The following is a 17129-nucleotide window of genomic DNA, read 5'->3' as shown; positions in this document are numbered from 1 at the left end:
GTATCTCCATTGCTAGGATTACAGGTGTGAGCTACTTCACCTGGCTTCAAGAATCTGCGAATCCCTACAAAGCCCCAAGGCCAAGTGGAAATGCTTTGCCTGGTGCTCAGGTACAAATCACAGTTGGGAGATGATTCATAGATCATGAACTGCCCATTATAGCCCTAGGCTATACACAGAGGCCTGAGGCAGAGTATAGCCTGCCTGGGCACAGAAGTCTCAAGGCTTATCTATGAGATATGCCTTATCTATCTTAATGAGACCATCTCAAGATGGCTCAGCAGTAGTTTGTCATTCATTACCAAGACTGGTCAAGGCCTGGTGAAAGGAGAAAGGGGAGGGAAAAAGGGAGGGGGGGACCCTTTTCCAGTGACCCCCGATAGAAATGAACACTTTTACACTGAATAATAAACATTAAAAACATATCATTAAACCTCTACTTTAGGTTAAATTACATCATTTTCTCAATGGTTAAGTTCATTCTTAGAGGATATAATACTTTTACATATAAAGCACAGACACGGTATATAGTGTATCTATATTAAAATTTATTGGGGGCACTATTGGGAAAAGGTTTCTGGGAAGTTCTGATAATGGAAAAGCTTCAACACTCTGTAAGTTAACCTCCTGGTCACATGCATTTCCCTTACCAACATCATTATGCCAAGGAAATAAGTGGCATTTTGGTATCCGGAGATTTTATAAGAACAGAATTTCTAGGACAATAATCCTAGTAAGGTGACACTTATCAGTTCTAAATACACAGTATAGTATCCAAGAGACTAAAAGCCTTAGAAACTGACACCAAGTTGGGAAGTCAATCAACAGTTGTCTATAATGATTAAAAGCACAGCTTTAACATCTCTATTAGGAATTACATATTAGAGGCCATGGCCATAGGTTGGCATTTAAATTCAAAATGAGATTTTATAAATTGCTCCCTTTCTTTACACTGTATTTACAGGTGCCTTACCCATGTACTGTTATAATAAGTAAACACTACTGTGTATGAAGGGAAAAATCTATGATCAAAGATCATAATGTAGTTCTGGAAGACTCCACACTCTTTCACTATACACAGTATATAATAAACAGGGTGCGTTTTGAACGGCGGCAGCATGCAAGGATCTGGTTGTAGAAATGGCAATGTGGTTTCATCTACTTTGGAACCTGTGAGGTGTTTATGAGTTGAAAGGACGGAATTGTTAATGCTTATACAGTAAACATCTGAAAGCACAACACACAGCACATCATTGGGGATCAATGGGATTTGTTGGGGGGGTAAAAAAAAAAGACTGATCTATAAAACCTAAATGTAAGGATGGACTTTATTTAAAAAAAAAATTTTTTTTAGGACTACAAATTACAAAGAAAAAGCAGATCACTACACAGAATCTAATGAATACATTTGCCTGTGCATAAAACTTTATCAAAGTCATTCAGTTTACAAATTCACCCCACCCATCCATGTTTTTGCTATAATGCTCAAGGTTACTACACCTTTATTTCAAATTATATTACATGTTATTCTCTCAAGACAAGCTTTAAATACCAAATTATTGGCTTCTAAGAATGGCACCTTCAAAAATGGGCAATTTCCACTCAGTCTCTGGTGGCATTATTCTATTTTCTTTTACCAATTAAAAAACTTTCACTTTTAGCCTTTCCCAAAAAGGTGGCTATATTTCCCCTACCAACTACAAATGGATAGCAAAAAGAAAAGCAACAAAAAGGCAGCCATTAAAATCAATGGATTAATCATTTAAAGAAGTATTTGGCTCATGGCAATTAAAAAAATGGCAACTAGGATATGTTACTAGGTGTTGGAACATAGAAAAAGGAAGCCAGGCCCAGTAGGAGGCGGCTATGACTGCCTTCACCTTCCTAACAGGAAATGGAGTCCTGTTAGATCCTGGGAGAACACGCTCACCCTGAACACTCCCAACAATCTCAGGGGTTAGTGACAAGCTGTTTCATCGATTCCCAATCCTTTGGGAACCCCTTCCTCACAGTCTAGCTGTGTCCTGAGTAGAATGTTTATGCAGAGAATCTACGATATCCAAAGATACAGATGGACACAAGTTTCCAGGAGAAAACTCAGCTCTCTTCCTACCTCTGCCATGTAATCAAACACATCTCAAACTCAAGTTTTCTCTCCACGGATTTACTAAGGATGAAACCAGAGAGCAAACAAAATCTGGGGTTAAAAATACAAAATGCTAACAGATAACCAATGGTCCAAACACTCAGGATTCATGTTATGGATTCATTTGTCTACAGGATTTTCACTGATGGGACAGGGCTCTGGACATACTAAATTATCACACAAACCATTGCCTTTTGAGACTTTGGATACTTTTACAGTTTAATTTGCAAACAGAATTTTTGTAACAAATTATTTTTAACCAAATCCTACCTTGAAAACTGTTATATAGAAAACCCAGGTTGGATAAAGTGAAGTGCTCACTGCGGAAGGCCTTACATCACATTATTACAGTAGAAAATACAGGAGGTAGAAGGTAACTGACAATGCCACACCAGATTCAGTTCTACAGCCCCTGCAGCTCCTGACACATGGCTTCTGAAACCAACCCACCGTTTCCAGGAACCATAAAAAGTGAAAATAAAAACTGCCATGAGAGCCCTTATATCATGCTTGATATAGGGAGGTAGGGAGATGTAAGAACCAGGACACATGAGACATGACATTTTATCTACAACTCCTGTTTGCTTTACTGAGGATGTTGTTTCAAAATTCAGTCACCTTCTTCAGCTTCAGACTCAGATTCTAGAAAAGAGTTTGAAAAATAGTCAAACATCATTTCAGGGAAGCCATTATTTGAAACTTTATAATCATGTAAGGATTTGACTAATATCAACTGAGAACAAGTACACATTTACAAATCTCAAAAATTTCAACTTCCCTACTGTTTAGTGTAAGATCCCATAATGGAGCTGGCAAGACCACAGTAAGCCCATGGTAAAATCTAACCCCAGTTTGATCCTTGTTAAAAGGAAAGTTGTGGGGCTGGAGAGATGGCTCAGAGGTTAAGAGCACTGGCTGTTCTTCTAGAGGCCCTGAGTTCAATTCCCAGCAACCACATGGTGGCTCACACCACCTGTATCGAGATCTGGTGCCCTCTTCTGGCCTGCAGGCATACATGCTGGCAGAACACTGAATACATAATAAATAAATAAACCTTTAAAAAAAAAAAAGGGGGTGGGTGGGTGGGAATTTAGCTCAGTGGTAGACCGCTTGCCTAGCAAGCACAAGGCCCTGGGTTCAGTCCTCAGCTCTGGCAAAAAAAAAAAAAAAAAGAAAGAAAGTTGTTCCCACGTGTATCGGCCACACTTATACACATACACTAAATAAAAATACAATAAAACTTTAAAAATGATTACAAGATTAAAGTTTAGTTTCCACTCTTGGCTGAAAAAGAGATAACCATGAGTAAAATAAAGAACAGAAAATCTCCCCAGATACAGTTGCAACAGGATCAAAGAAACTTATGTGAAGATTTATCGGTGTCACATCTCAAACCAACTTTCGGTAGGTGAAACACACCTATAATCCTAGCGCCCAGGAGGTGGAGGCAAGGGAACAGCTAAGTTCAAAGCCATTCAGGGCCACACCATCAAGTCTTATCTCAAAAGACAACACAAACCAATGCTACAACCCAATTTCCAATCTGCAGAGGGTACTTACCCTCTTCGGCATTTTTGAGCCATTCTACAAACTTCTTCATCTGCTCAAGGAAGACACTTTTCCCCTTTGCAACGTGCGCATCTTTATACCACTTCAGAATGGGCTCTTCACTCAGGACTTCAGCTACAAATAACGCCATTTACATTAGAAACCATATAAGGTACAAATGCCTACTTGGCACTTAAGGTGTTTTTCTGTGGGGATAAGGGTGTGGGTGGGGAAAGAGAATCTCACTTGTGGATTTATTTAACTTGTAAACTAGCCTCACAGGTAATAGCAACATACCAAGTAAAACACTCAATTCTGCTGGGTGTGGGGACCCCAACACTACACTTGGACTTGGAAGGCAGAGGCAGAGGCAGGTGCATCTTTCTCTTAAGTTCCAGGCCAGTCAACCCAACAGTGACAGCCTGTCTCAAAAACAAACAGAATGACAACCCTCCATTTAAGCAGAGATGATTCCACCTTGTGACTACGGGGAGCTCATGTCCAGACACTCCTTATTCCCAGGACTTAAGGATAAATACAACTTCCACAAGACTGAAGAGTTACCTTTATAAAAAAGCACCACAATTTTCTGGAAGGCTTTCATGAAGTGAATGTTGTCATAGCAGTACTCCTGAATCTTCAGTAACAGGGTCAGCTCAGACTGACCCTGAGTGGTGAAGGCAGCGAGCAGAGGGCTGTATTGCTTTTCAAAGAAAACATGGCTTACTCATTACAATGGTCATCATCACTACAAAATTCCCACAATACAGAGCTCACCTGTACCTCAGTGAATTCTGATCAGTTCACTGGAAATCAGGAATAAAAAAATAGGAAAGCAGAAAAATATACTAAGCTCTATTCAGGCATACTTCAGTGGGTAAGAAAAAAAACCTTCCCATTTCCCAACTCCCTCAGCAGTACCAAACCACAGGCTTCAATTATTTTTAAGCATTTTATTATTTTTAATCTATGAACCAAATTAAGCCAAATCAGCCTTAAAAGCATTATCAACACTCATGTCTACTTCCTGGTAGATGGTCCCCAGCACCACAAATGTGGTAAATCCTTTAGAGCAGTGGTTCTCAACCTTCCTAATGCTGAGACCTTTTAGTACAATTCCTCATGGTGTGTGATCCACAACCATAAAATTACTTGTTACTACTTTATAAATCAACTGTAATATAAATGTTTTCTGGTTGTCTCAGGTAACCCCCGTGAAAGGGTCACTCAACCTACTCCCAAAAGGTCATAACCCACATGTGGAGAACCACTGCCTTGGACAAACACCCACTGACAGTCCACAGCCCACTGAAGTGTGACAGTCTGTGTTCCCAAGGGACCCTCTACCTTCAAGTGCTTGATGGCTTGCTCTGCTACAAGCTCCTCCTTTTTGTTCCACTCTACGGTGCTCATCACACTTGACCAGACTATCCCAATGACCACTGGCTCGGGGATGTTGTTTTTTTTCATCTCCTCCTTGACATACAAAATTATCTGCAAAAAATCCAAATTTAGTACAGAGGCCATTTTTATTATAAACAAATTTTGTAAATCAAATTTAGACATCTTACAAAAATATAAAAAAGCCTTTTCAGGGGCTGGAAGAAATGGCTCAGAGGTTAAGAGCACTGACTACTCTTCCAGAGGACCTAGGTCCAATTCCTAGCGCCTACATGGCAGCTCACAACTGTCTGTAACTCCAGTTCCAAGGGACCTGACACCCATGGCAAAACACCATTGCACATAAAGTAAAAATAAATAAAATTAAAAAAAATTAAAGGTCTTTCCAGCCAGGCGTGGTGGTGCCTTTAACCCCCAGCTCTAAGGCAGAGGTAGGTGGCTCTCTGAGTGTGAGGCCAACGTGGTCTACAAAGAAGTCCCAGGCCAGCCAGAGCTATACGATGAGCCCATGCCTGAACCAAACAAACAAAACAGCCTTCCTATGAAACTGGCCACGAATTCCACCTGTACTGCATATAAACAGAAAGCCACTCCACAGGACAGGACCGATTTTATATGCAGACTGGCGTGGCAGGTAAGATGGCTCAGCAAACAGATAAGGTGCCTGCAACCAAGCCTGACAACCCAGGATCTGACTCCCCAGACCCACATGGTGGGAGATCAGTGTACAGATGCCACCCTCTAAATAGATGGAACCACCATCACTGCAACAAAACTGGCTCCAAATGAAAAATGTCTGCCCCTGGCCTCCACACCACAAAACCTTCAACGTTATTATGGGCCATGAGTAAAACTAAAATGTAAAAATGTAGCCATGAACAGATGGCCTAAAAAGGGTTGGGCAGACAGCTGGCAGGTAAGAAGAGCACTAATGCTCTCCCAGGCCCCCAACTCCAGTTCCAAGGAGAACCAACCCTCTTTCCTGACCGACCTGAGCAGCGGGCACTCACACTGAGGCACACAGCCATGTACGCAGGTGAAACACAAACACATTAAAGACGGAATGGTTTGCACAGAGCAGCTTACGTCCTTGAAAGGATCCCCGCGGGACATCTGTTCCTGAAGCTCTTTCTGGAGCTCCTTCCGAGCCCCGATGGTCTGCTGGTTGCGGACGTACTCGGAAAGCTCCTTCAAGCCTGCCTCAGTGAAGTACTTGGTGAAGTGTTCGACGCTTTGCTTATTGGCAGGGAACAGCTCCATCAGTCTGTTGTCCATGCTGACTTTCCGGAGACTTGCAGCAACTGCATTGATGTCTTTCTCATTTATCCATGATTTAAAGAGCTTTACAGCAAATGCTGCTGAAACCCCTGGGAAAGAAAGAAGCACCTGCCTCAGTTTCTCCAAGTCCAGCCCACCCCTCACTTCCCTATGCCAATGTGACCACTTCACTACAAGCCCCATATTCTGTCATTTGTTGATTTTAAGTTTCTGATCCAGTCAAAGCTGAGAACTTCGATGCCAACCAGTGCTATTCTGAGAAGTAAAGGGACCTCACATTCCCAGCAACTTTGCAGGTATGGAGGAAAAACGTAGGCATGTAAGAAAATGATTGTAAGGGCTAAGGCTCAGTTGGGAGAGCGCTTGCCTTAACTCCTGGGTTCCTCAACTGACTCTGAGTTCCCAAGGGATTCTCATTTTTATACATACAATCGTATGCCCTTCAACATGGATACGTGCTGTACTCTAAAGACATACCCTAAACTTGGATGCTAATATGAATCAAGTATTTAAAACTGGAATGCCCCCCCCAAATTTTTTCTTTTAAAGGGCTGGACAGATGGCTGGTTGGTTCAATGATTAAGAGCACTTGCTCTTCTAGAGGAGCTGAGTTCGGATCCCAGCACCTACACAGTTTATAGCTACCTGTAATTTTAGTTCCTGGAAACCCAACATTCTCTTCTAGCCATCCAGGATTCCTGCGTGCATGTAGTATACATAAACTCACACATAGGGAAAAAAAATCTTAAAAGGGTCATAAGTGCCTGGGGAGATACTTAAGCTGGTGAAACACGTGCAATGCATACATGGGGACAGAGGCCTGAATTCCAGAACTAATGTTGAAGGAGGAGCAAAGAAGCAGAGCATGATAGTGTCACCCTGTAATCCCAGGACTAGGGACATGGAAACAGATGACCCTCAGGCTTACTGGCCAGCCAGCTCAATCTACTCAGTGAGTTCCAGGCCAGTGAGAGACTTGATACACTCTAAAGCAGATTCACCAAAGGAACACCCGAACGAACTCCCTCCCCACCTCCAAGCATGCATAATGTCCAGACACCCCATGTGCACACACAAACAGTAAAGCATGCTTTTACAATAGTTCAAAAGCCAATACCTTCTTTAACCAAATTCTCATTGTAAAGGCTGTTAAGAATGGATGCATTAAGTGTTCCATTAGCCAGAAGAACCCCGGTCAACATGGCAAGCTTGTTCCTCTCCGACTCTGAAAATCCCTTTAGGAAGAGCAATAACTGTAAAAGTAAAAAGTTAGGGTTAAAAAGAGCACTTGCATTATGCTAAAAGTAGTAATACAAACTACATTCAGCTCTGTGGCCCAACTATTCACGTTTATTTATAAAACTCATAACTCAAAGGTCTTGGACAAATTACTAAATGTTTGTGTCTTGGTTTCATTACATAGTAAATGTAAAAATAAAACATCCTACGGGTTTTTTTTTTTTTGTTTGTTTGTTTTAAATTAACACTGAAGAATTAGAACAGACTTTTTGCTGCTGCATCCATTTATGAAATATTTGACATTAGGATTTAAATACAAGTAATCTCTTCAGCATCTTCTGCTCTGGCCCTTTACCCTCTAATACTTCCTAAAGGACCCCTAGATTTTTAACTGTCATTTGTTCTAACATTACACTAAGTGACAATTTGAAATAACTAAGTTTCAAATATTTCAGCAAACTAACTGATATACCCTGCAAACTTTATTTCAATAACAGCCTACTTAAATATCTAAGTGACAGCCACTATGTGACTGAACTGGAACTTAACATTCCCCTTTCCATTCTGGTGCTAAGTACATGCTCTACACAATTCTTCCACATACCTTTTTAACTTCATCTTCAAAACCTTTCTCCAGATATTTGTAGCGCCTTATTAACTTGTTAAAAACCTAGAAGAAGATCAAAGTCATTTCTAGAACCACTGGATAATCTCATCACATACTGAAAATATGGCCACTTCTCAATAACTTTACCACTTTATGTTAAATAAAGACTAAGTAATTATTGCTTAAGGAACAGTAAGATCACAAAATAAAGCTCTATTTTCCCCAGACACAGACACCAAATTCCAGGTTAGCTACTTTAAATTCTTTGCTCACAAGTAGTAAATATTTAACTATGAAGTTGAATATGGTAACACAGCTTTCAGCAATGGGAAAGCTGAGGCATGAGGGTTACACTTAAGTTCAAACCTAGGTTGGGCTACAAAGTGAGTTCCAGTCCAGCCTGGATAAACCCATTTTTTTCTCTTCAAAATGAAAAGAATGTCTACTACAGAATGGCTCAATATGGCAATCACAATAAAAAAATGACTTCTGTTCATCTAAGCTTTTTTTGTTCATAGTCTCCCTATGTAGTAGCCCAAGTCTGCCCAAATCTGAGATTTCTAGCCTCAAACTCCTGAGTGTGGGATTATAGGCATGAATTTCCACATCCAGCCTAGTATCTTCCTTGTGTGGAGGTGGGATGGGGGACTCAAACAGGCGTTCCTGTAGTGTAGGCTGGCAGTGAACATACTTACCTGGGGATGATCTTGGTCTCTCCCCATCCTCCTGCCTCAAAGTGCTGGAATTATAGGAATAAACTACCCAAGCTGGCTTCCTGCCTTTCTTCTCTCTCTTTTATTTTATTTATTTATTTATTTTGGTATTCGGGACAGGGTTTCTCTGTGTAGCTTTGCGCCTTTCCTGGAGCTCACTTGGTAGCCCAGGCTGGCCTCGAACTCACAGAGATCCGCCTGCCTCTGCCTCCCGAGTGCTGGGATTAAAGACGTGTGCCACCACTGCCCAGCCTTTATTTTTTTCTGAGACAGGGTTTCTCTGTGTAACAGAACTGGCTGTCCTGGAACTCGCTCTGTAGACTAAGCTGGCTTCAAAATCAGAGACCTGCCTGCCTTTGCCTCCAGAGTACTGGGATTAAAGGCATGCACCACCACTGTCCAGCTGCTTATTGCCTTTCTTAAGAGGGCTAACAAGTTAACTCAGTGGTCAAGAGTGTCCACTGCTCTCACAGGAGTTTGGGTCCCAGCACTAAGAATGGGCAAGCTCACAACTACCTGTTACTATGCAGTCAGAAGATCTGATACCTCTGGTCTCCAAGGACACCTGCACTCGGGGGCACACATCCATAATAATTCCCTCCCCCAAAACAGAGAAAAGAGTAAAGGCTGGGTTTGCTAAAGAAGGCAATCTGTTTGAGTTTGAGGCCAACAAGGCTACATACTAAGACTTTGTCTCAAAAAACAAAAACAAAACCTCAATCCACAGCAAATTTACTTTCTATTTTATCCTTCTGAAGTTTCTAATCTACCCTATTTCATCAAGTCCTTAAAACTGAGCTTTCTACCTGCAACCTGTAAAACAGCAGACCATGCCTTGGACACTCCCCAGATGAATGGTAGCTATGACGGACAGTTTCATTTACCTGAGCAAATGCTTGCATGGTCTCTAGGTCTTCTTGTGCTGCAAACACACAGACATCTGTGCGCATCATGTCATCTGCCAGTGTACCACCTGGGGCTAAGAAACAGTTAATAGTAAATTTGCAGTGGCCATCATAAATGGATGACCATTTCAGCCTTACATACTAATAAGGATTTCCAATGTAAAATAAAATAGTAACACTCAAGATAAATTAAAATCCAAATGGTCAGATGGCTCAATATGAACAAATAAAATGAATAATTTCTTTTTCCCCCCTTGGTTTTTGAGACAGGGTTTCCCTGTGTAGCTCTTTGGCGGCTTCCTGGAACTCACTCTGTAGCCCAGGCTGGCTTTGAACTCAGAGATCCACCTGCTTCCGCCTCCCGAGTGCTGGGATTAAAGGCGTGCCCACCACCACCTGGCTAAAATGAGCATAGCAAATCAATCAATCAAGCAAGTACCCCCTAAAGAGACTCAGTGAGTCAAGGTGCTTGCTGCCAAGCCTGCAGGAAACTAGTATTTACTATACACACCCACATAGATTCCTGCACATACAAAATAAAAGTAAAAATGTTTAGTGAAATAAGCTCAGGGAATCAACCATTTAATAGTGCCAAACAAGTAGAAGTGTTCAGATCTGGTTTTGATTATATTTAACTTTCTACACAGAAAGTAACTCTTTAAACTTCCAAGGAGATTACACTGTACCTTTACAGAAGGATCTTGCCACTTAGCCCAGGCTTGCCTGGAACTCATGATCCTCCCAAACACCTGGATTACAGATATGCCACCATAACTGGCTCAAAATCCCCCTTTTCATATTCTAACAACTGAAGAAGGCAAGCTAAGACAAGAGAAATTCCCTATTCAAGGAATATGTACTAGCCTCGGCTACATACATCCAAGGGAAACCTTATCTTAAAAAGACCGGTGGGTGTGTGAAATGGGCAAGGTACAGACCAAGTAAGACTGTGTTAAAAAGCATTAAAGTTGGGTTGGGGGTTTAGCTCAGTGGTAGAGCGCTTGCGCAAGGCCCTGGGTTCAATCCTCAGCTCAAAAAAAAAAAAAGCATTAAAGTTGAGTGATGGATCAGATGTTCATTATACTATTCTCTTTACTATCCTTCAAAGTTGCTTGCCTGTTGTGGTGGCCAAGCCTCTAATCCTAGTTCTTAGAAGACATAAGAATCCTCAGCAACTATCAAGTTCAAGGCCATTCAGGGCTACATAAATGAGATCATGCCCCCAAAACAAAGGGGGGGAAAAAGAAGTAAAATCAGGTCAACTCAAGTCTAGCCTGATCTACAGTGACCTCCATGCCAGCCATGGATACACAGGGGAACCATCTCAAAAAACTCCTCCTCTAGACACACACAAAGAAAATTCCTGGGGTTGGGGATTTAGCTCAGTGGTAGAGCACTTGCCTAGCAAGCGCAAGACCCTGGGTTCGATCCTCAGCTCCAAAAAAAAAAAAAGAGAAAATTCCTTTAGTAAAGACTTAAAAAATAGAAGGTAGGGGGCTGGAGATTGCTCAGTGGTTAATCACACTGGACTCAATCCCCAGTATTCACAATGCAGCTCACAATTGTCTGTAACTCTGTTTCAGGGGATCTGACACCCTCACACAGAAACACATGCAGGCAAAACACCAATGCGCATAAAATAAAAATAAGTAACAGCCCCATCTCAAAATCCCCAACCCCCAGCCTACAGGGGGTAGAAACAAAACATAACACAGTATAACCAAAACACATCCCTCTCACTGGGTTTGTCAGAAGCTCCCGTTCTGGCTTTCCCATTATCTGCGCATAGTTCACTTTCCTAAATGACACCCACAACCCCGACACTCACCCAGCATTCCGCCAGCCACCAGGATGTCGAAGAGTGTCTCTGCATAGCGGCGGTAGTCAAGTTTTGCTCCAGAAGCATCAAGAAACTTAGCTACTGCTTCCAGATCAGTACCGGTTTCAGTTAAACCTTGGATAATACAGTCTTGAAACTGAGTAGGGTCAAACCTCTCTTTTTCATCTGGGGGAAGAAAACAAAGTTATCACAGATGAAACAACCAGCACCTTATGAAGCTAAGTTCACCAAATTACTGAGTTTCATTTAATTCAACAGCTGAAAAAAGTAAGTACCCAAGACTTGGAACAAGTAAGCTTGACAGGAGAAAGATGCATGGGGTGCCACACCCGCCTCTCCTTGGCAGGACGACCTATCTGGTCAACACCATGTGCCCGCTGCACTTCTGCAAGCTGGATGCATAGGCTTCCTGCTCCCACTGTCGCCAGACTGCCCTAATGAACACTAACCTATGCCAGCCATGGTGACACAGGCCTTTCAACCCAGCACTGGAAAGGCGAAGCAGGTGGATCCAAGTTCCAGGCCAGCCTGTTCTACCTAGTGAGATCCTGTCTCCAGACAGGGTTATAGGTTATCTATCTGCCTAACCTTGCATTTCCAAGTGCTACAGAACTAAGTATAGAATCCAGCTCCTTAGGCTCTGCCAGCACTACTGAGCTACAATTTAGCCCCAGTTTGTAAGGTTGATACACAATATCTTCCTAACTTGTATCCATCTTATCAAGATAGTCTCTCACTGGACCTAGAGCTCACTGATTTTCTAGACTGGCCCGCCAGCAGGTTTCAGGGATCCTCCTGCCTCTGCCTCAGCCATGCTGAATCAGACATGAGCTACTATGCCTGGCTTTCCCGTGGGTACCAGGGACCGAAGGGAAGGTCTTCATTCGTTGTGGGCATCATTTTACTCAGTTATCCCGTCAGCCCCTTCTTAGGAGTTTTGAGCAAGTCTCACTTGCTCCGGGGTGGCTGAAAACTCACTGTGGCTTTCAATTTATGACCCTTCAGCATCCATATCTTAAGCTCTGCAACAGGTTCTAGGGTTTTATACATGCTAGACAGTACTCTACCAAACTATATCTCCAGTTCTGTTTTGATTTTTCCCGAGACAGGGTCTCTACTAGCCCTGGCTGTTGTAAAACCCATTATGTAGACCAGGCTGGCCTTGAACTCAGAGATCTGCCTGTCTCTACCTTCAGTGTACTAGGATTAAAGGCATGGGCTACTACTGCCTGACTCTGTTTTTGTTTTTCTGAGACGTTTTTGCTCTGTGGCTGTATGTGTGGCCACACAACTTACTAAGTTTTTGGTGGATCTTTCCTCCCTTTCTTTTATGTGTGCACAACACTGGCTTTTCTTTTCAATTTAACTACTCATCTGGCTTTAAACCCAGTAATAACCTTATGAGGTCAATCTTTTTTCCCATCTTTTCAGAGAGGAAATGAAATCAGAGAATTATGTAACTGCAAGACTATATTGGCTAGTAGTTCAGAGCATGTACCCTGAAGTCAAAACACTTGATAGTTGGGCCACGCATGGTGACACACACCTTTAATCCCAGCACTGAAAAGGCAGGATATGTGAGCTTGAGGCCAGCCTGGTCTACAGTGAATTCCGGGACAGCCAGGGCTATGTAGAGACCATGGCCCCAAACAAACAAAACCCACCGGAATGAAATCCTGATTTCCACTACACCCTGTGCATGTGTGTGTCCAGAGCCTGAGGAGCCCAGAAGTGTATCCCCTGGAACTGGAGGTGCAAGCAGATGTAAGCTGCCTTATGTGGGTGCTGGGAATTAAACAGATACTCTGCAAGAACAGCAAGTGCTCTGGATTGCTGAAACATCTCTTCCAAGCCCAGATCAGCAAATATCTGCATTTCTGTGAGTATTAAATACTACAAAGTAGAGCACAGCCTTTACTACCCGGACCCTCTCTCTCCAGGGCCTCGCACACAGGCCAGTGTCCTGCACGGGTGTGCACCTCCAGCCCTTTGATGTCTTGCTTTGCCAATTTATGTTAGTTGATGACATCTGAATTTTCACAATCGTCACCTGAGGCTAGACAATACCTAACTTTTTTACACACTACTCGAGGAGTTATTTTTCCAGGATTTTCCTAAAGCCCTGCCTCTAAAACTCCCTTAGGTCCAGGCAAACACAGATGATCACACCCTAAGCCAGGAGGCCAGAAGAGATCTTTTTTGTTACTTTTTTGGGGGGTGTGAGAAGGAGAGGGGGCTTAAAGACAGGGTCTTCTGTATCCTAGGCTGGTCCAGTTAACTGATGGTAACTCTTCTGCCTCAGTCTTATGAGCACCCCATTATAGGCATATGCCACACTACACCAGGCATGGATGATCTTTATCTGGATTTAAGAAAGTGACAACTCCCAGACACTAACAATAAAAGTTATTTGTTACTATCAATTATATCAAAATGATGCCAGGAATCTACAAACTCCAAGAATACATATTTTTCCTCATTATTGACAAATTGCTTTAGTTTAAAGAACATTTATTGGCTAAATCTATACCTACAAAGACTAGAACAAGGAATACTTTGGTTTTACCACAAGGGGAGAGTATGGAGAACACACAAAAACACTACATGTCAAACTGCCTATGAAAGGTAGAAAACCAGAAACAACCTGAGACTAATCTCACTACATAGCTCTGGCTGGTCTACAACTCACTAAATAGACCTCCATTTTATGGCCTCTCCACTGCTAGAATTAAAGATGTGTGTCACCATGCCTGGCTAATGTGTGTGTTCAAAGAATACCACTTAAACTTGTTTGTTTTGGTTTTTCAAGACAGGATTTCTCTGTGTAGCCCTAGCTGTTCTGGAACTCAATGTGTAGACCAGGCTGGTCTTGAACTCAGAGAATCTGCCAGCCTCTATCTCCCTAGTGCTGGGATTAAAGAGAATCTTATCTTCAATTCCCAGATTGGATTGCCAGTAGGAGCTCATGCCTTTAATCCCAGCACTTGGGAGGTCACTGGAGCTACAATCTGAAGCTCTTAAAATTTCAATGTGAATCATATTCTACAGTTTTCGTAAGTTAAAATCTGATTTTTTTCCCCACACACCTTTTCTAAAACCTAGAGCACATTATACACTCTATCAATGAGCCCCTCTTTCACACTTCTCCACAAAACCTTGATGAAATTCCTGATTTTAGGAGTGTCCCTCTTTCTTTTAGCCTTCTTCCTTCAAACAAACTCTGGTGCACTCTTTAATCACAGGACTCAGTCAGGAAGATCTCCATGAGTTCAAGGCCAGCCACTCACTCTACAAAGTGAGTTCCAGAACAGCCAGTCCTGTTACACAGAGAAGCCCTGTCTAAAAAGACAAAAACTACCAATTTAAAACCACAGCTTTTTATCTTAGCCACTAGTTTTCACGCTAAAGGACTACTGATACTAAAAAGTGAAGTCCCGAGGAAACAGTAGAAACACTAAGCGTGCTATCTGAAATAGCAGTCAGCTAGAAACCCAAGTTTCTGTTATTTTCTCTCGAGGGGTTAGTAACATGCAGCTGACTGAGAGAAACCAAGGTACAAAATGTCTGAAAGCTTAAGGGAGATGAACAAATATTTACCTCTTTTTCTGGTTTTAAAACGCTGGCCTGATAGCGTTGGTTTTTGCTGCTTTTGATTATTCATAAAAGACACCCTAGAAAAGAGAAATAGGGCCTTAAAAATGCATCTTTGCCAGTGACATTAACTTCGAAAACACAGTTATCAAACCTTAACCCAAAAATCACAACTAATCAAACCGAGCACACACCTCTCAGTCCACCGGGCAACAGAGCCAACCGGTGCGGGTACCTTTCCCTCTCTACAAGAACCCCTTTAAACGAAGTCCCGGAACTACACCCTGGCCCGACACGACACTGTCACCCTGTCCGGTGGTGACGAATCGCCTATCACGAGCCTCTTCTACACTTCCCTCTGCAGCGCCCACTTTTCTTCCTAAGTCGCCACAACTCGGCGGACTCTCACGGCCACGAGCTCTCGGTCCAAGGGACTCGCTCCTCCACAGCACCGCCCTTCCCTCCAAAGCGGCGCCGGGGAGCTTGCACCCTTCCCAAGCTGCAAAGCTGAGAGCCGGCCGCACACGCTCCTCCAGCCCGGGAGCAAGCTGCCCTTCTCCCCGGCGGGGCACGTGTCTCCGCATCCACACCCTTCCCCGGGCCTCCCGCCTCGGAAGGGGGACCTCCCCCCCGCCCTGCTCCGGCCTTGGCGAGCCCCACCGCGCCCGCGGGCCCTTCTCCACCGACCCTGTCGCCTGCGGTGGTGGCCGCCGCGCCGAGCGGACCACAGGCGCCGAGGCGCTGCGCGCCGGGGCCCCCGCCGCCCCGTACATCCGCCCGCCCTCCCGCGAAAAGCAGCGGCGGAGGCGGCGACCGCGGCGGTGGTGGCGGCGGCTGCGCCCCGCCCGCCGAACCCACCCCCACCCCACGCGTACATCACCCAACAGAGGCCGCGGCGGCTTTGTTACCCAGGCCGGCCGGGGCGCACACGGGGTGGCGCGCCGCCACCCCGGCGCCCCGCGGCCTCGCTCGCCCGCCCGCCTGCCCCGCCAGCCAGAGCGGCGGCCCCCCGGCTTACGGGAGAATCCAGGCCCCGGAGCCCTCCGCCGAACCGCGCCGCCACCCTCGCCCTCCGCCGCCGCTGCTGCCGCCGCCGCCGGGCCACCGAGCGCCCCGACCCTCCACCCTCCCCCGGGCCTGCGCCGCGCTCGCCTCACCGAATTTAAGGCGAAGAGAAAAGAGCCAGAAATCCCCGAGCTGGCGGCAACTGCGGCGCTGTCTCCTCTGCGACCGGAACTAACGCGAGCAGGAGGAGAGGAAGAGGCGCCACCCCCGCCCCGGCGGCCTGCTATCGCGAGATTTCTCCCCTGCGCCAGTTCGCACCCTGCCCGCCGGGGACGCCGGGGACGCGGGGTGTTGGCGCGGGGGCGCCGGCGGCCGCAGCGGGGTGCGGTGGGCGCCCGTCTGCCGCTCGGAGGCCCCAGCCCGCCCTGACAACGTGTGCCGGGCTAGCCCACCTCTCCTCCCCCGCCGCATCCTCCGGAGCCTCGGCTCGCGGCGCGGGTGGAAGGGGGCGGCCGCCCCTCGACGGGCGCGAGTTGGACCCGTCCGCTCCAGCCCCCGGGGTAGGGGGCTCGCTGGGCGGCGTGCCTGGAGGCCGGGGCCGCGGGAGGGCTCGGCCAGGCCGCGGCGGGTCCCCGCCTCTCGTCTGCCTGGCCGGGGTCGTCGGCACCGCCTGGGGTCGCGTCTGAAGCCGGGGCCTCCGCGCTCCGCGGTGCAGAGAGGGCCGAGGGCAAGCCGGGCGGACCCCCGGCTGCCGCCACGCCCAGCCAAGTGGTGCTGGTCCCCGGACTGCGGTGGGCTGGGGACTTGTTCAGGCAGATTGCAGGGACACACACGCACACGCACACGCACACACACA

The 17129-nt window shown here is 45.3% G+C and overlaps 2 protein-coding genes across 3 annotated transcripts in view; both read right to left on the bottom strand.

Moving 5' to 3' along the window:
* Nucleotides 1–526: 526 nt before the first annotated feature.
* Nucleotides 527–16752, bottom strand: Bzw1 (basic leucine zipper and W2 domains 1). Of its 2 annotated transcripts, XM_036173345.1 has the most exons (11): nucleotides 16426–16752; nucleotides 15275–15348; nucleotides 11666–11842; nucleotides 9817–9911; nucleotides 8217–8282; nucleotides 7491–7626; nucleotides 6182–6462; nucleotides 5042–5188; nucleotides 4259–4397; nucleotides 3707–3829; nucleotides 527–2788 (listed from the first exon to the last, which is right to left on the bottom strand). In XM_036173345.1, the coding sequence occupies exons 2-11, from the start codon at nucleotides 15336–15338 to the stop codon at nucleotides 2757–2759; spliced, it is 1260 nt and encodes a 419-aa protein (XP_036029238.1). In that variant the 5' UTR covers nucleotides 15339–15348; nucleotides 16426–16752; the 3' UTR covers nucleotides 527–2756. The 2 variants fall into 2 exon arrangements, with proteins under 2 accessions (XP_036029238.1, XP_036029239.1); XM_036173346.1 differs by lacking the exons at nucleotides 9817–9911; nucleotides 15275–15348; nucleotides 16426–16752 and having other exon boundaries at nucleotides 11660–11743.
* Nucleotides 16717–17129, bottom strand: part of LOC118573013 (aldehyde oxidase 2) — a 115343-nt gene continuing 114930 nt past the window's right edge. Inside the window, exon 36 of the mRNA XM_036172995.1 lies at nucleotides 16717–17059. Coding sequence (XP_036028888.1) covers nucleotides 16717–17059 — 343 coding nt within the window. The remainder of the gene's footprint in view (nucleotides 17060–17129) is intronic.

This window comes from Onychomys torridus, chromosome 23 (assembly GCF_903995425.1).
Source record: "Onychomys torridus chromosome 23, mOncTor1.1, whole genome shotgun sequence".
Classification (NCBI taxonomy): domain Eukaryota; kingdom Metazoa; phylum Chordata; class Mammalia; order Rodentia; family Cricetidae; genus Onychomys; species Onychomys torridus.
This window is presented reverse-complemented; position numbering and strand designations above follow the sequence as displayed.

What these genes read in the sequence shown, in the direction of transcription:
- Bzw1 (XM_036173345.1), bottom strand. Translation starts at nt 15,338, where the DNA reads ATGAATAATCAAAAGCAGCAAAAACCAACGCTATCAGGCCAGCGTTTT. An exon ending in CCATGCAAGCATTTGCTCAG is followed by an intron (nt 8,283 to 9,816) that starts GTAAATGAAACT and finishes ATCTTCTTCTAG; the next exon opens with GTTTTTAACAAGTTAATAAG. An exon ending in TGTGGTGCTTTTTTATAAAG is followed by an intron (nt 3,830 to 4,258) that starts GTAACTCTTCAG and finishes CGTTATTTGTAG; the next exon opens with CTGAAGTCCTGAGTGAAGAG.